At 38.8% G+C, this 19,427-nt stretch overlaps 1 protein-coding gene across 2 annotated transcripts in view; it reads right to left on the bottom strand.

The window, feature by feature from the left end:
* sema3fb (sema domain, immunoglobulin domain (Ig), short basic domain, secreted, (semaphorin) 3Fb) overlaps nucleotides 1-4,086 on the bottom strand; it is a 56,544-nt gene extending 52,458 nt beyond the window's left edge. For both annotated transcript variants that reach the window (XM_065954987.1, XM_065954988.1), the window contains exons 1-2: nucleotides 3,689-4,086; nucleotides 1,530-1,694 (exon numbers count right to left, since the gene is read on the bottom strand). In XM_065954987.1, the coding sequence (XP_065811059.1) occupies nucleotides 1,530-1,647 (118 nt within the window). In that variant the 5' untranslated portion in view covers nucleotides 1,648-1,694; nucleotides 3,689-4,086. The remainder of the gene's footprint in view (nucleotides 1-1,529; nucleotides 1,695-3,688) is intronic.
* Between the last annotated feature and the right edge of the window lie 15,341 nt (nucleotides 4,087-19,427).

Raw genomic sequence — 19,427 nt, 5'->3', positions numbered from 1 at the left:
AGAGGATGACTAATTAATACATTATTTTCTTCAGAACTCAAACCTGCATAAAATCAACACTTGCCCTCATCCTGTATTCTATTAAAGTCTCTGCCCAGAAGAAAATTGCTTCCCAAACAGCTTGAGCAAAAACTTAACACATCTAGATGTATCTAAGAAAGTGCAGCCAGCTTGCCAAGGTAAGGACTACATGGGCCTCTCAAAAAGCAATTAAGGGAGAGAGAGTCATAATATTGAATGGAAAGGGGGGTGCATTCCTCTGAGAGAAGCAGCAGCAGCAGACTGTGAAATTCATATTGACTGGAGAGGCAAACACACACAGGTAAGCAGCAGAGCCGAGCTTTTTCCACCGTGCGTGTCAGCCGAAGAATAGTGCCTGTAGTCTGCTGCTTTCTAATATATTGTGGGTGAGTTCAGCCAACCAAAGATGCTCCTATACAAAAGCATTCAAAGAGTCTGCTCATAGAGAAGCCATAGAGCAGCAGAAAAAAAACAATTTCCAAAGTTCTCTGAAAACAACACAGCATCTGTGTTAAGTTCTGACTAAAATTATATTTGGAAATTGAAAAAAATAAAAAGAACTGCTGAGCTCTTGATGTGCGTTCACTGATGTGTTAAATCCTACTTGATTAAAGCAGGAAAACGCCTTTAACAATGAACCGTGCCAGTCCACTTAATTAAGTCAACTTGTACTGGGGAGCGCTGGGAAATGGAAAGCAAAGCAAACAGGGGTGCTGCTTCTCGCTCCCTGGGCTTTTCTCTGGGTGCTAATCAAAGGCTTGATCTCCGAGCAGGACAGGCCTCTGGGACGTCTCTCTGCTTGGCTGATCTTGGCAATTTGCTCTTGATAACACCCTCTCTTACTCTGCACCCCTCGGAATCCAGCAACCCATCTCACCTAATCTATACGGCCGCTGAAACGTAAAAACACAGCACATAAAGTCTGAGTCTGTCTCTTCAGGATATAATTAGATAATTGCTGTAGAGCTACAAAAAAAAAGATATATCCTTGTTATTCTATCATTGTTCGGGGTTCAAATGTAGGATTTTGATATTGAAGCTTATTGAAAATAATGTGCTGCTCTCAAATCAGCCCTAACAAAAATCATGTTAATTGTTTTAAAGAGTACAAATAAGACACACAATGTCTTTAATCTGTGCATTTGTCCAATTAAAGTTTTCATTATAAATGTCTTAGTAAAATAAGACAGTGGAAGCATCTGGCGATTATTACAGAGTCTGAAGGTTTGAGGAGGGGGCAGCAAATGAAGACTGCCTGCATGATTTGTGTGCGGTCTGCTCTGTGGTGATGCTGCAATTTCTTCCTCTGCAAAAACCTTCAGCACTTTTCAAAGCCACAATTGCTCCAATTATACAACTGTCATGCCATCACTCATACACTGAGCAAACACGTGGCACAGTTTAAGAAACAAACACAGATAAAGAAGGATTGGAAACTCAAGCACACTAGTTGCAAACAAGGAATGCAAAGCATTTGGGAAGAAGAGAGACGAGTTTCAGGTTCCTACCTTTGAAGGAAATGAAAACACGGGGTGCGGCCAGTGGGTCATGGCTCATCAGGTCCCCCAGAGCGAAGCTGGACAGTGCCAGGAGGGTGTGGACTGTCCACAGACCATCCAACTGCATGGTTGACCAACCTCCAGTCGCACAGAAGGTGTATTTTTATTAAATCTCTGTAGAGAAAAAACAAACACATGAAGGGAGAAGATGCTTTCCCGACTGCAGCAATAAGTCTGTTTGTATCTATTCATTTATATGAATACGAGTCAAATTCAAGGTTCTCAACGGCCTCATTCCTGCAAGTTTCAGCGATGCAGGAAAGAGGTTGATAGATCACACCCAGATCTTGAGAGCTTTGCAAAACTAACGAGTCCCAAAGGAGAAGAACCAAACTTTAAGAGATGTTTCCACACATCAATTTGTTAATTTCTTTTGGTTTTGCTTTTCAAACACTGTTCTGGTATGTAAAGATAACACTAATTCCAATGAGATAAGCTTTTTTATGCTCTTCTCTACGTACCCAAAACACATTCCTACGTCATGACACCAGACATGTGTGCTGCTCTGTAATTATAGGATCACCTAATGCTGGGTTAAACCATGTCCTCACACTTATTCAAGAAGATGACAAAAAGAAAAACAATGTTACCGGTGCATCTTAACAAAACATTAACTTCCAGCTGAAAGGCTTACTTTAGGGGTTACAAATGATGACAGGCACAGACACTAACTGGGACAGTTTTACAAGTGTTTCAAACAATGTGTTGGTGGTCATCAATAAAGTCTGGCGTTAATGAGTGGTAAACAGCACAGAGCGACCACAATGATCCACGCATATGTCACAAATCATCTGGGAGAATTGTCTAACAGGTCACCTCTTGCCCTTACATTCTGAATCAAACAGATTGAAAGCATCCCTGTTACTACTTGCAATGTGAGGAATTGCAATGTGGAGGAATCTTAATTCACAAAACACAGTCTCCAAAACAGACCAGCACCCTGACCTCACAGATGCAACACTCAACCTGCAAAGCCTTCTGCCAAAGTTTCTGCTATAAACACAGGACAGTCTGACCAGGTCACCATCTCAAACACTCATTAGGAGACATCATGACGGCCAAAGAATCTTCAGGCTGCTTGGCTAGAGTGGCTTTATGAGCATAACCAGCTGTTTAAACCTTGGCTATTTACTGACAATTTGTAAACCATCCAGCTGTTTATTCTGAGACAGAACTCCTTCACACAAGCCGATTAAATTAAACAAGGCACTGCTCAGGACCAACACTGAGGAGAGTGGGTGCACTCACAAAAAGAATAAAGCCACAATTAAAAGTCCTTTTAAGTCATAAAAAACACAAAAGTTTGAGTTCACAAAAGCACCATCATGAAAGAACTTACAATTTAGATTAATCTCCAAAAGAAGAAGCACAACATATCCACAGATGCTCTTCTCGTGGTTGGTGTTTGCAAGTTATTAACACATGTTGGACAAATACAATACAACCATTAAAACATAATTAAAAACAAATAACCCTTCCCCTGAATACTGTAAGTTTTTTTCCAGTGGAAAATGAAGGATCCACTTAAGCATTTGGTGAACATTAGATTATGTCACATCTGAAAAAACAAACCTTACAATAAATAATAAATAAAAAATGTCCTGAATATAAAAACACGTAAAATAATATTGTGAAACTTTATAAATAGACTATATTTGATCACTTTGTTAAATGAAGATAAATATGTGTAGTAAAAACTGTTCAGTGTTCCTGAAACATACACACAAAGCTGTGCGTAACAGACTGGCAGCTTTGGCTGCACATGGACACCAGAACAGTAAACAGTCTGGTGTGGTATTAAAGCGCGAGGTACACCGAACAGCAATGCAATAGTAAGTGATTCATGTAAGATTAAAGGTTATAATATATCCGATACCAGAATTAAGGTTAATTATTCAAATGTCACTGTGAAAAAATAATTTCGTCACTGGGTCGTTCTGTTTATTGCCTTTTAGCCTACAACAAATAGTTACATTTCTATATAATATAAAATAAATAAACACGCATTAAAAGCACGCAGTTGTAGGCAGATACGCTCTTCAGATTTAATTAAAGAATGTTCTAAATAAATGACTAAACAACAGAAAGTGTGGAAAGGTTTGGCTTACCTTATTGTAACAGCTCTCGAAATATAACTCCCGATCAAGTCTTCCAAGTCATTGAACAAACCAATTCCAACAGATCGATCACTTTTGCATCCAAATTAGAATCAATAGTAAGATAGAAAATCCCGATGCTGCTCTGACAGTCCCTGTTCAGGAGGAAGTGTGTACCTGTGCGCTCTGCGCGCGAGTATTGGCTCCGGAGTTGTCAGTGACCAATAAGAAAATGAAAATGTTTCTCTAGTAGGCTATAATCGTTTGTGAGACGGTGAGGCGAAGATACAGTGCCTTCGCACGAGCACAATCAACATCTCGTGGGGAAAAGCAGAGTGAAACAAAGTCCCTGTGGCGTAAAGAGGTCCAGACACGCAGCGCGTGCTCCTAAGGAAAGTTGGGCGCTCCTGACTGTAGGAGGCAGGGCGCTAGCAGGTGGATGCAGAGGCCCATTGCCTTAAACACACCCACAGGGCGGGCAGCGTCTATCCGAGCCGCCCATCAGCCAACGGGGGGAGACGTGATTTCCTACCTTATTAAAAACCGAACTGTGGCAGAGGTGCCAAAGAAGAAGAGAAGAGACATTGCTGATGCAAATCCCAAGCCGTTTTTGGGAAACATTTGAAATAGGTCTAAATGATCCTTATTACTACACAAAGTGCAAGATGTGATAAAAACAGTGGTAAAATTTTTCAAGGTTTTTGACTTATTAGAAGCCAATATGTATAGGCTTTATCAGCCTAGTTATAAGAAGAAACTATTAGTTATGAGAACGAACTTTTGGAGGATAAGGACATTGGTTGGTGCCTATTCTTGAAAATGATAGCTACAGTTTTCACCAAATAATTAATTACATTATGTTTCATTTAATGACCAAGTCATCTTTTTGTTATTAATTTAACAAGTAATGAATTAAATATATTACCATTAAGTCTGAAGTCATACTCAAGAAGTTTATGGCTGAGTTTCTTTGCATACCTTTTGTCAAACAAGGAGCTAACATGGTGTACACCAATCACAGGGAAACCAAAGTGTTGTTGGAGGCTGGTCTGATCCTGACCTTATTTTATCATCATTGATACAGATTGGGCTGCTTCCTGTCCACAAAAGCTGATAACATTATTAAAAGTGAAATATGCCAAAATTACACTATAGAGTCCAGCAATAATTCCATGTAGGAATTCCGACAAAACCTTTCCAACTCATGACACTTTGTCAAGTGATGTGATGTGTAAAAAAATAAGAATAGACCTACATAAAATCATTACTGTTAAAATGTATCCTTGTGAGAACACCTGCCATGTACAGTTTAGAGGAACATCACATTTTGGATATAGTGACTGACTAAGGTAACACAGCAAATTGTTGTGCCAAGTATAGTTACCAAGAAAATATAGTTTTCTTTAAAGGCTGTAGTCTGTCACATGAAGTAGCATAGTTTTCATGCCACTGCTGTTGCTATTGATATTCTTTGCTTAAATGCAAGCTGATAAGAGGAAACTAAATTGTGCCCCTTATGAATGTATACACATTTAGTTCAGACTTCCTGTCTCTTCTACAGCTGCCATAGTACGCAAGAGTGTCTCTCAAGAAGGAGGTGTTTGCTTGCTTTGAATAAGTCGCCTGTATTTCCATCTTCTATCGCTGTGACAACCAGTGAGCAACCATCTGCCACCCACACATGAGGTGTGGAGGGAAAATGTTCAACAGGATTTGGCTTCAGGAGTGCATACATGTGTTCTTTTTTTATCAATCAACAAGGGATTGCCTTAAAAATAAATCTGTGTTATGCCACACTTGCACTTAAGTTCACTGTGACCTCATCTTGTACTTTAAAGAAAAGTACAAGTGAGTATTAAGTCTGTATTATACAGATAAAATAACTTGTATTAACTTGGTTATTAGCTGAGTAAAAGTTTCCTTAGGCTTGTACGGCCTTTGACTTTGCCACACTAAACATTTGACCTGCAAAGTCAATTTGAGTGACGCAGAGCACACACAATGTAATGATTGTTAGGGTCCCACTTATCAGAAATTAAAAGTGTTATCTTGGTTATGTACCCATTGATTTGTCAAAAGGGTGAGAAATGTAATTCATTTGATGGTACATAGAAAATGTCGATTAAAATGCATAATTGCTCCTCTATTCAACCACTGATTGGATGTTTCAAAGTCACAGTTACCACCTGTGAAGATTTTCTATAGCTCATTGAGAAAATTAAACATTTTCCCAGTTTAATCATATTTCATTCACTTTCCTTTCACACCTGAATTATCTGCCCCTCATTCAGTCTGGAGCATTACATTGAGTGGACTATTAAGCCCTTCTGGAGAGAGAAAGTTTGTCAGGTTTTGGCTCAATGGGGCCAAAGAGGATATCCTTCTCAACTTTTCTTCTATGTGAAGCCATAATGTTGGCTAGCCTTCCCACTGCACTTTCCAGCCCAACATAAAGGCTCTGTTTAAAGTGACTTGGCAGAGGTCAAAGAGAAATGGACAGTTTGATGAGTCCAAGTAGACTTCTTACTCTTCAGGACAAGTTAATTATTCAGGAAAGACAATACATTTAGTAAGAAGCATTGCTTTCCGCCTCTCAAAAGCCACATTGCAACTCATTCCTAGTCTACTCCAGTTTACTGAAAGACAAATAACATTATCTGTCAGCCTCGATTCCTTAGAGTCATTCTTTTCTGCTTCATTGGAATCCAAGGTGCTCTGTGGACATTGCCCAGAAGATCTTCATGGCAAAACTTGGCAGTGCATTATTCCAAGCTGTTGACATCTATCTAAGTGGTGTATGAAGTTGTTCAAATGTCTGCAGACGAAACTGTATTCCAGCTCAAGTGTGAACAGTACCTTCTGTGGGTCTGTGCCTACAGGGCATGAACAGATGCCAGGTGTTTAATCAGCATTTATAATTCTAACAGAGATCAACAGATTATGTGTGATATAAAACCAGTTTCAGTATGTGTAAAGAGATGTGACAGTCTACTGCATGCTCTGCAGAGTCTGTTTCGTGTTTGTGCTGAACCACAGAAGGGTTTAGATTCTATCTAGGGCTGAGGTGAAAATGTGGTGATAAGATTTTCTGTGTTTTTTTTCTTCCGGCCTTGCAGGTGTGGATTTAAACACATCTATGTATATTAGTTGAGGGAAAAATGCTTTAGACCTGTGATGTGTCCATGTTTCGTTTTTGGATATCAGAAAAAGGAATGTATTACATTACATTATTCAACAGCAAAGATGTTGAGCCACAAATATTAAAGTAAAGGATTTTAACTGGCATCATTAACTGTAACCCAAGGAGCTGTTTCCAGTCGAGAACTTGGCTCTCTCTCAGAAAAAGTGATTTTTGGATCACAATGTGCTCTTTGTTCCAAATTGGCTGTAACCACCACATTGCCAGGCATCACTACATAATTCTGATTCCACAAAGTATTATTTCTGCAGCAAAATCTATCTTACCCTTAAACTCACCAACATACTTGTGTGCATTTGAGCATGTAAATTGCCTTCAAACAAACCAAAATCTGCCCTGTCCTGCAAGCAACAAGGCTTAGTAAATTTAAAAAATCAGCTTGCAGGTGCTCACCTTGTGCAGCAGAAAGATAGGAGAAAAGCTTGGCTCCAAGCACTTTCTGTAAATGATGTCCTCAAAGCTATTAGCATTTAAATGAGAAAAGAAAGCATCATATCTGGATCACAGGACAACTTTCAGAAGAATAAAACTTGTTCAACAGTTCACAAGTATTGACAACAAATTCTTCCAGAGCGACTGAATGTGAATGAGTTGGTAACTAACTTAAAGAAACAAATGTCAAAATTAGGATTGGATGGACCCGGGAGATAACACTGAACAAAGATGGGTGACTCCTTGCAGCACAAATCTGTACTTGGACCACGTCCTTTCTCTTACCTGCGGTTGGAGGTTTTGAGCAACAGTTTCCTCTGTAGTTTTTGGCAACATGTAGAGCTCCATACACTTCCCAGACTCTAGAGGCACGGCCATACTTTACAGCCAGTCTCGCCCCTCAAGCCCAAGGGAACCACAACCCACAACGGCCAGAATGAAGGAAATGGCTTTGATTTCCTTCCACTTTTCACACATCAAATGGGAAAGGGAACGAGGAGAGAACGCTGGTCTTGACAGAGCTGGATAAACAAACTCATGGCCGAGTGTGTGTGTGTGCCTGTGCATACACATTTTGGGGACATTTCAATTATGTGTGTATGCTGGACACAATAAAAGGTGTGTGTTGTGGAACAGGTGAGTTAATTTCTCCCCTCCGCTGCTCTACATCAATGTTGACATAATGTGAAAGGTAAATACTCTGTAATTGAATAAAATCACAAACCGAGACATCGGCCTGAGGAGAAATGGCCAGCTCACTTTGAGATTCACAATACACCTCTGTTCTCGAAGGCATGCCGTCTGGGCTCTTTTTTTGGCTGTCACTGTAAAGTTGAGTGCTAAAATTTGAACAAATAATCTATCTACCCAAGTATGAACGGTGATTTCATTCAGCAGAGGACTGGGTCCGATTATAAAAAAGGAAACATAACCAAGTCCTCTAGGTGGGTCATTTATGATTCATACTTAGTATGCGTCATACTTCCTGTTCACACCAACTTTCTGGGAGGTACTGAACAGGGACAAAGTTAATGTTGTGCTGCAAGGGCATTTGGGAGCGGTAAAAACTGGATTACATCACTCAACCACTGAAGTGTTTAGATACGCATGTGGCAGAAATCACTTTCGCACATCCAATGATTATGTATCAGAATCTGTAGAACATTTTTTTAGGAGGTCTTGCTACTATCTCAGGGGAGACCATAAATTTACAGAAATTGGTAAAGGCTCTGACGAGCATCATTTTCCAAACAGATTAACAGATGTCACCTGATTGTGCATGCCTCCATACACAGTGGACTGTATCTCATGTTTCTGCCATGTTTCTTTTTTGTGTTCTTTTTTGTGTTTTGACGTTACACGTCAGGAATTAATGTCATGCAATTGATCATTTTTTCAATATAAGTCAACAACCTATATTCATGTGCTTTTGAAAGGAACAGTTTGGCACTTATATTCGTTTTAACCTTTAAGCCAAAGAGGAGAATATAAATATAACTAGCAGTTGGCTAGTTTATCTTAGCCCTGAAACAAAAGGAAACAGCTAGACCTAGTTCTGTCCAAAGGGGTCTAAAATTCCCTGACCAGTATTTGATAAACTCTCTAAGAGATATACAATCCAAACCTGTCATGTTTGTTATTTCCCTATACAACAGTGTAAAGATGACAATTTGCTGTCATACTGCACTAGATTATTGCTTGATGGAAGCACTCACTTCCTGGAATTTTCATTGATTATCTGGCAATTGCCAATTAAGAAATAGCCCAGCAACCCCCAACAAACAACAACAGGTCAATTAAAACTTGAACTTTGTGTTTGCATGAAATAAATCACGAATGTGATTGTTTTTACTAAGCTTCAAGGTGCTGGTATGTGCTAGTTTTGTTCCTTTTGGACAAAGCCAGGCTTGTTGTCTCCCTCTTTTTCAGTTTTTATGCTAAGCTTGGATAACCAGCTTCTGGGCTTGTGTTCAAGTTTTACTTGTAGGTATAAATTAATCAATGAGTGATAAACACTTTTGTATCATTTATTATTTAATTGCATCTTTAATTTTTTTTTTTTTTTGCATTGCCAGATACCAGGAATGGTTATCAAATGTTTCTGCGATGAACTACTCCTTTATCTGTGCAATTCAAGTATGGAATTTTAAGCCACACGATACCCACTGTGCTCCCACAGCTGCAGTCACTGCTGTTAAACCTCTCAAACACTTACCAGACACCCATTTCACAACCACCAAACCAATAACTACCAGTGCTTCTACCCCTGTCTGCAGACTACACCCTTCTCTGACTTTCAGGCTAATAGAAAAGCAGTGAGCCTGGGTCATAAACTTTCCGTAATGAATTTTAACATGTTGATGCCACTAATACACCACCTTTTATTGTGATTATTAACAGAGGTGGAAACCAGCGATATGTAGAACAATCTTTGCACTATCTCTCTCAAACCTCTTATCTATCCTGTTGTTAACTTGGCTCTGCACAGCTCTATGGATACTTCCTGAGGATGTCATGAGATTTATAGTTGGTAAGAGCACAATACTTCCTCTGGAGCTGTAGTCACTTCCTGGCTTTTGATATGACACGCAGGGACATGACCCTTTCAAACTTAACCATTTTCATGTTCTACAACTCCTACTGAGCTACTGTCTTGTTAGCATTTGGAGTAATAGTGTGATAACAGTCCAAACCTGCTTGGCCTGTTGCGCCTTTGTGCATGTTTTGATTTGATTGAGTTCAACTCTATATCATGATTTTTGTTGACAAATTCTGAATGTTAGTCAGGGTTAGAATCACTTGGGGGGTCAATTTTATTTGAAATTGTCTGATTAAGTTTGTATAATTATAGCATGTCCAAAATCGTCAAACACCAAATACTTTGGCTTCGGCGTGTCAAACTAAGTATTATTCAGCGTCTGCTTCATACATTAGGCACTTTAGACACTTACAGCCACAAATCGTATTGATGCAGCATAAAGGTAGAGCAAGTGGGTTTCGAGTGGTGGTCAGAGGCCAAAAAGGCGTGACTCCTCCTACAGTAGGTGAAATAGGTGAAAGTCAACCCAAGATATTGTTCAATCCACTCTATGATGTTGTATTGTTGTTAGCAGTAAAGTATAGTGTAGTGATAAGCGCTCTGAGACTGGGATCATGAGCGCTGCCGGTGCAAAAAAAGTGCCCTATATGTTTCACTTTAATATACAGTATAATTTACATTTTTCACTTAGCTGTCAATGTGACTCAGAGCTCAGATGACTCCTCATGTTATAGACTCCAGAAAACATTCAAGTAAAGAACAATGTATTATTGTAGCAGCTACATTTCTGTGCTTTAGTTTATATTTCCATTAATATCCTTAAAGTAAGTGAGGCAAAGGGAAAACATTGAATTAGTTTAAAAAAAAAACATCAACAACTTTAATGAACCCACATAGCAAAACTAAGTTTGGTGTCACTTTTGTTGTCATTGTCTTTATTTCCATGCAAACCTTTTAAGCCTGCCTAGTCGAGGTGTTGGGAGTTTCCCACTGCCAGAGCTGGGAGGTTATCTCGAAGTCTCTATGGGAACTAATCCTGCAACGTCTCAATACTAGCCTGTACAACTATTGTTTCTGAAGAGACAGGATACTCCCTTCCTCCTCCAATTCCACAATTAAGTCACCCAAGAATAACTCCCTTAATATATTGACATATAGCCCTGGTGGCTAGCCCAGGTTGTTATTATTATAATACAATTTAGTGACTTACTTTTTTTGTTATTTTTTTAAGGTCATACAGAGATCTAAGGCAGGAATACAGTTTAATATTACTGACCACCATGATTTAATTTAGTACACTACCTGTTGAATTATATTTAAAAATGTTCAGGACTTTCTATGACATCACAGTGTGGAACCAGACAGGAGAGATGCTGAAGTACCCTCCCAGTAACTCCTCCCGTGCTGATGATGGCCTATTTCCTGGATACAAGCTCGTAGGATAACAGTGTTATGGTTACAGTTACAACATTTACGGGTGTGTCATACATAAAGTAGGGGGCATGTTAACCACCTAGTTGAGAAAGAGACTTACAAACTGGCAGAAACTGTGACAACATTTAAAATGACTCCCTGTGTTCCCTTTTTAAAATAAATGCTGACTAAGACATCTCTCTGTTGCTGTGTGTCTGTGACATATAATAAAGCAGATATGTATGGTAAAACAAAAACACATATTCTTGTAGTTTAGTATCACCAATAAATTTCTCAGCATGGTCCCAGTAAAGAGCAGCATGAAAGGATTGCACAGCCATCTTCAAAATTGCCTTAAAAGTGCACCACTTCCAGATTTTCTGCCTAATAAAATTAATAAAATGTTGAAAGAATGGGAATGTAATAACAAAAATATGATCGATACATTTGAAACGTTAGTAACTCAATGTAATATATCTCACAATAACTTATTCAAGTATCAACTAACGCCATTTGATCTGCAGAGTCCCTTTGCACCTTTAAGAAAAAGCTAAAGACCCAGCCCTCTCATGAATACCTACAACCTTAATGATGATGGTGACGATGGTTTTTATTCCTGTCCTCATTTGCATTATACTTTTATGTGTATTCTTGTTTGTTAAACAGTATGAACATAATAAATCATGAAATTTGACTAAATGTAGTGGAAAAACCTGCAATAAAGGAAGTTTAAAAGGTGTAGCAGTGTAAAATAATCCCACAATGCAAGTGTAGGGAACAGTATGGATATTGGAGGATGCCTTCTTGGAAGTTCTGAAGGTGCAGACATGTAAGTGTTATAAGAACTGGGAAAGCTCTTGGTCTCTATGTGAGGTATCTGCCATTGAGCTGTAGGGGCTTTTGGCCCTGCATGTCTGGGCTGCTCTGCTTCTCAGTTTGTAGACTACATAGCGCCAGCAGCACTAAAGGCCAAAGCCTGGATTGAATTAATTTCTTTGGGAACCAAGAACACTGTCAACATCACTGAGAGATACACATACTTTAACAGGTTCAAGTAAAGATCAATTCTTAATCCCTTCCATGCATTTTTGAGGACTTTACACAAACAAAATCAATCCTTTAAATACATTAATCCTTGATTGTGTTTCGGTGTGAGCTAAATCCACTGGGATTGATGATGTCATGGGAGTGGCTGTCGAGCTGAACATTGTGTGCCCCTGGATGTCTCCAATAACTAGTCTTCAATTTTTTTTAGGAAAATAGCAACAAATGTCAATAAACGTCAGACTGTAGGTGTTGGTATGATGCTTTAAGTAGCAGAAAGACATGGATATATATGATCCAGGAAGGGCCGCTTGTGTCATTAACCCTGGAGTTTAATGACTCAGGTATCATGTATAAAAATGTAAGGCTCAAATTAAAATAGCTATATGGGTCATTTTTAATTGACCCTTTTAATCTCTAGCTTTAAACGTGTTTGTTTGATTAACTGCCAATGTTATTTTTTTGTAAAGATTTATTTTTGGGCTTTTTGTACCTTTAATGGAGAGATAGGACAGTGGATAGAGCTAGAAATCAGGGAGAGAGAGAGAGTGGGGAATGACATTGCGGAAAGGAGCCACAGGCTGGATTTGAACCTGGGCAGCCCGCTTGGCATGGCCTCCATACATGGGGCATGCGCACTAACTACTGTGCCACCAGCACCCCTAACTGCCGATGTTCTTATGGTGTAAATGTCAGACAAAGATGTTTTTCCTTCAGAATAAAAAACCTCTGAAAACGTACGGTGCACACAAACAACGTTTCAGACTAGCTGGTTAACAAAATGGAGCATTGGTCAGGTTAGAAGTTATTAATCAACACAGAGGTGATGAACACCAAAGACCTCTGCCCAAGGACCAGAAACTTTGCTACAAATGAATGATAATGCAGCCTTGTGACTACATGTATCCGCTAGTAGGTATAGGTTTTCCTCATTAACTTTAAAGTTAATTATATTTAAATGTTGTATTCAAAACGTCTTTCTGCTGCCTTCAGTCAGCCAAAAATATAAAACATTTTTGAAACATGCTCCTTGTTTCCATTTCTGACAATAGTTATATCAATATAATTTAAAATCATAACCCCCCCCCCCCCTCGTCATTGTGCGAAAGGTGGGTTACACTCTGTAACCCACTGTTCATTGGTCAATCACAGGGCTGACATACAGAGACAGACAACCAGGCACACTCATATTCACACCTACAGGCAATTTAAAGTCACCTATCAACCTAACGAGCATGTCTTTGGGTTGTGGTAGGAGGCCAGAGAAATGGGAGAGAACCCACACATGCATAGGCAGAACATACAAAGTCCACACAGAGAGGTCCTGTCCAACAGGGTTTTGAATCAGGAACCTCCTTGCTGTGAGGAAACAGCGCTAACCATTGTACAACCGCGCAGCCCTAATTGCAATCACACTTTTTCTTTACATCAGAGGCAATTTTATCCTCTAAAAAAGAAGGGTCACTGAAAATTTTTTTTTTTTTGTAAATTTCCCCATTGTGGGATAAATAAAGGATTATCTTATCTTATTAGTTTAGATGTGAATGGATGTCACAGCAGCAAGCTAAAAAAGGTGTCATGACCAGGTGTAATCTACTACATATATATTTTCCTACGGTTGACTGGCCATAAAGACAATGGTATTATGTATTACTAATTGTAAATGGTTTGTTTGTTAGTAGTTTGTTATTATAGTATTGAGTGTGAGTGGATCAGAATCCAAGAAGATTTATGAGCAAGTTGCATGGAGGCCTGGGCCAAACAGGCCCCCCCCATATTCTCCTTTACACCATCTGTCATGTCCTTTAATGGTTTTCAGTTTAGCATTAACACATCAATTCTGTTGTTTGCGTGCTGTTAGAAATGACACTGGCTTTCATTTCTTTCAAAACAGCAGCAAGAGACTTCAGCAAACAGAACCCTGCATGAACCCTTTGAGCAACAAACTGCTTTAGTTTGTAGGCTTGGCTGGATTTCTGTCCTCCCCTGAAACCCATTGTGCTCTCCTTACATGACCTACTGGCAGTGTCACCTCTAAAGGGTTTTCCAGCAGTGATCTGCTCCCTGGCAGATCTGATACACATAATTTGCTGAGACTTGTAGCACGTTAGCATGACTCACACTCAAAAAAACAACCTTTCACCCACAGTTAGAAAATCCTTTGCTTGCTTACTAACTCGTTGATTTGGCGTAAAGGAAAATATATTTGTGTAACAGGCTCAGGACTTTACATCTCATAATGGTTTACAGTTTGAAGGGAGTTTGAGGATAATGTTAGCATGTCACCCAGTTGGACTTCTGCCATGTCATTTAAACAGGCCACAGATGGAACCTAAAAACAGTACTTTTTCCAGGGGTGGATCTACTGCTTTAAGTTCTCTGGGGCAAAACTGATGACAGGCAAATCACTCTTCATAAACACTATATAAAAAGGAAAAAATAAATCAGCTGTGAAGAGACACTGCACTGATTCCACATTTGAGTCATTGTGTGATTGATGAGCAGCTCACAACAGCAGGGACTGAAGCCAATGGCTGAGCATGTTGGACTGGTTCTCATTGAAGTGGGGATCACTGTTTGCATGTTTTTGGAGTATAATAGATATGTCCCATCTTGAACGACCATGCACAAAACACCACTTTGAGATATCTGCATTAAAGTTAGAGGACTGAGCTATTGTTATGACTACAGTGTCATATTGCCATCTGGGTTTCACATATGACTTGTCTTTATTGGGAGTACTGCAGTAGGAAATGGCCCACAGCAGGAAAGTGTTAGTATATATCTCCAGGGCACACACACTATTTCCCTCTTGAATAAGAAAGGATAAAAGGAGCTTTTGTTCGGGTTTGAGTTAAAAAAAAATTCAGTCCATGGAAGGACTCCATGCCATTGTATTAGAAGCGTTCTCGTGAGAAATACCTGCAGGGGTGCTTGCAGATTTAAGGAGTCAATAGCGACCCTCAATAGTGAGTTGGAGGAGTGTTATTACTGCACCAGTTGAGAAAACCTATAAAAGAAAACTCAAGCATTGGATCAAAATTCAATTCAATGTGTCTCCTCTTCTGATGCCCAATCTGGGAGACTTTTCATCTAGCATTTTAACCAGCTAATTAAACATGGGTCTGTTATTTGTCATAAATGTGTCCATTTTGTATGATAAGCAGTTTGTGAGTTTGCTGTGTCCTGTAATTGTAAAACGTGTTTTGTGTTTTTGGTAAACTGCCATAGGACTACAGATTAAATTGAGCTATGGTGGTGTCTGTGTAACGTATCTACACAGACATTGATTGATATCCACTGTCCTAATTTTATAAATGCACTCAATAAATACATTCAACATCTATCTTTAGCAAATCAGTGGTCATGGCGAGCTTGCTGCACAGCTGGAACTCTGACCTGGCCTGATGTGACTTACATGACTGCTTGAAAGAGGTTTTGCTCTGTCTCTCTTTCCTCTCTCTGTCTTTGAGTCTTTCGCTTTTTTTTTTTTTTTTTTAGTATTCAGACTCAATCATACATACTCACACTTTGACTGTTACCTGGAAGTCACCTCTGGGATTTCCTGCTGTGCATATTTACATCACAAGCAGCTGCAGGAGAGTGGTGATCCATTGATAGGGAAACGGGCCTGTCACTTTGAAATAGTGTATTACAAACAGCAACTTCAGAGACACCGTAAAAGTGTTTCTCCAGGAGCAACAACACGGTGTGGCATATGCAGCAAAAAGGATTCCTGCCTCTAGAGGTGTTTGGCTTGTTTGCTTTTTTATTAAATAAGTGGAAATGAAGATACATATTAAAACATGTTTTGGGTAAGTAGAAGTACTGAACTGATTTTTTTGAAAAGCATAAGTGGGAAAAAAAACTCTCTAAAATGTACTCACAGTAAAATAATAAAAAGTTGCCTCCGGATTGACTTTTACAGTGGTTGTTGCGATTCAAAGCTAATTGAACTTTTTTTGGATACAGTCATATTTGGAAGACTGTTGAACTTTAATTCTTGTCACCTCCATCCATCAGTTTTCCAGTTTTAAACTGTTTTAATCATTATAGTCAACATTAACTCTCATGTGTAAATCCATATAAAGGCTAATATTTCTGCCGTGAAGACCGTGTATCGGTAATGTTCTTAGAAACTAAAATGCTCTTAGTTTCTGTCTCCTTGGCCATAAAAATCTTGAAGAAATTAGACAAGTCCCAGTATGTATGACCATATAACTCAAAGACCCTCACCAAGTATTTGAATGCCTGAATTTTGCCATTTGTCACACTCTTTCATGAATACCTACTCACTTAGGGATATTAGAGATAACGATAATGATGATGATGACGATGGTTTTGTTTGATAATGACGATTTTAGGATGGTTTTGAACACTTTTATACTGTGAGTTTGTCGTTGACCGTTGTGTGATAAAATAGTCAAGTTTTTTTTACATGTATTAAGATAAAGTTTAGTGTTTACTTATCGCTGATGAGACAAGACGGAAATTTTACACAATGCGATTGTGCAATGAGCAATGGCGCTCGTGCATGTAAGTGAGGGGCGTGGCTTTTGAGGGAGCACAGAGGGGAATGGGACGGAGCACTGAGGGAATTCTACTTTCAAAATCATGCAAGTTTTCGAAAATTACCAACCATGCCTTTAAAGCTGTTCGTTTGCACTAATGAACATTGTTTCCTCCTTTCTAGATCCTTGCCTGTGTTGTTCTTACTCTCTGAAGTACATCGCTTTGGATAAAAGCATCTGCTAAATTAACTGTAGAATTGAGACAGATTCTGTTTTATCAGACCTATATTAAAAAAATTGCAAAACACAAATCCTGTCACAAAACGCCTCCCTGACATCGTCAGAAAACACAGACCACAGAACATGGGTAAAATTGTTAATATGATTTCTCTAAAACTGCCAAGCCAGTTAAAATGAAGGGGGGAAAAAACACTGGCAAGGGCAGATTTGCTAAGCTGTAGCTGACGAGATGCCACAGTTTGATGTAGACAGACCTGGAGATGGAAGAGGGGGAAAATGAATAAACCAGATTGAAATTCTCCAGCCTTGCAATGTTGCTCCCAGGAGAGCAACCAAGCAAAAGGAATATCTGATAAAAACAGAGAAGAGAAACAGGCAGAGAAACTTTTAGTTCTGAATTATTGAGCCATTTTGAGGATGTAGTGTGTGTATATGAATGTTTTCATGCAAAGCTTATTGTTGGAGACTTTATGAATGAATGTCTGCATGCAGGATTGCAGAATCAAATCATAGGTTGTCTTGGAAGTTAACGTCTGATTAAAGCAGATTTTAAATCCTTCCTGATCCAGTTATGCCCTTCAATTTTTTGCCATATTTAAAATAATTCTCATGTCTCATGCCTAAAGCGTTGACAAGTTAATAACAGTCAGCATGATCACGACCTCCATCCTGTGATAGTTCACCAGGAAAAAGCTTTCATTTCTGATGCTTTGAGTTGGGTTTCTGAGGTGGTGTGGCCTTCACACAGTGCCATGTGGAGAGTAATAGAAATTGGTGTTGGGTATGTGGTATCCATGGTGACGATCCATAGTTAAAGGGAGGGATCCTCTGCCAGCATTGTGTGTCTAGACCATGCGAGTGTCTCCAATTGGGTGAAGCAAGTGTGGTGAGTCTCGCTTTCATGTGATAGATCAGAGCCATGCTAATGTTGCTCTCAGAAATATTAGCACCACTCAGCACAGGGTTGCTGTTTTTGCCATGTACCCATAGCAACCATTAATTGTGACAAACAATGTTGGCTTGATTGATTTGTTTGTAAAAGAAGTGCCAAAAGCAGCAGGTTACTAAGCTTGCTGCATTTTTATTGTGCTCTCAGAGCCAAAATGTTAAATATTTAACAGAATAGAGTCAATGAAACAGTTTATCATGATATTAGTCTTGAACTGAAACTACTATTCCACATGCATAAACCTTTCTCCCTTTTAAGAATGCTTCTTATATTTGTGGGGAATTTTAATGTGAATATATTTAACAACTATAGTAAGAATTACTTTATGAGCAGTTACTTCAGGCTTTGTTAAGTTAGTTTAGGCTACACCAGTTACAAAATCCTACAGCTGACTTATGTTAGCTTCTGCTAGGGCTGCTTCTTTAAGGGTGCACTGAATGAAGTTATTAATGTCAGAGTGAAATGTATGTTTTTATGAAAATCTAAATTAAGTAAAGAGAAGAAACAGTTCCTGTGAATATCTGCGTCCTCTCTGTGAAAACAAGACACTATCAGAGAGGGTTTGTGAATTTATGTGTATCTATAAATGTATTTCTGCACAGGTCAGATTTAATTCACACCAACACAACTGCTCTGTAAATCAGACCTTCAACCTAGAGGTCTGTACTTGTATTTATATGTGATCACAGATTCTGAAAGAAAGGATAGTTTATCATTTTTAAGTTCAACACAGATCCCAAGAGCCTGTCCTTTCATGTACTTCATAACTCTCCTTCAATTAAAATATTAATAATAATTGACAGGATTTGTCTTACAGAGCTGATTTGTCTCTGCCATATGCACTAATTATTTAATATCCTGTCATATCAGCAAGTTATTAAATGTTCTACCTGACCGTGAGCTGACATGTCCAGAGCAGTCTTGATGTGCATGATCAGCATGTCTGAATGTATGTGTTAAAAGTAATTTATTGGACATTCAGAACATAAACAAACAGGGGTTGCAGTAGGAATTTCTAATTCAGTATGACATTTACTTTCCTTTTTTTAATGATAAAGACTTTTGAACCAAGATGAAATCTTTCAAAAATGATCTGTCACTGGGATATACCCATTCATACTTCTTTTACTTCATTCTATGCTGCATTATGCCTATTGCTGTCAACAAAATCTGTCAGCTGATCACTGGGCTTCAGGTAAAAGACAGTATATATCTTGTGTTGAAGTAGTGCTAAAACAAAATTATTTTCTAGTGGAAAAGTAACGCGGTGTAATTTTTTTCAATATTGCATTATGTAGCAGTTATGTAACTGTTGTATTAGATTTTTTTTTTCAAGCTTTTATGGAGGGTTGCATCATTTAAGAGAGATTATTTGGCCTTAAAAACATTAGCTGTTTTTTGGTACCAGTTCTTTAATGTTATAC

Source organism: Labrus bergylta, chromosome 5 (genome assembly GCF_963930695.1).
Source record: "Labrus bergylta chromosome 5, fLabBer1.1, whole genome shotgun sequence".
Lineage (NCBI taxonomy): Eukaryota > Metazoa > Chordata > Actinopteri > Labriformes > Labridae > Labrus > Labrus bergylta.
Note: the sequence above shows the minus strand (reverse complement) of the source record. Positions and strands in the feature narration are given on the sequence as shown.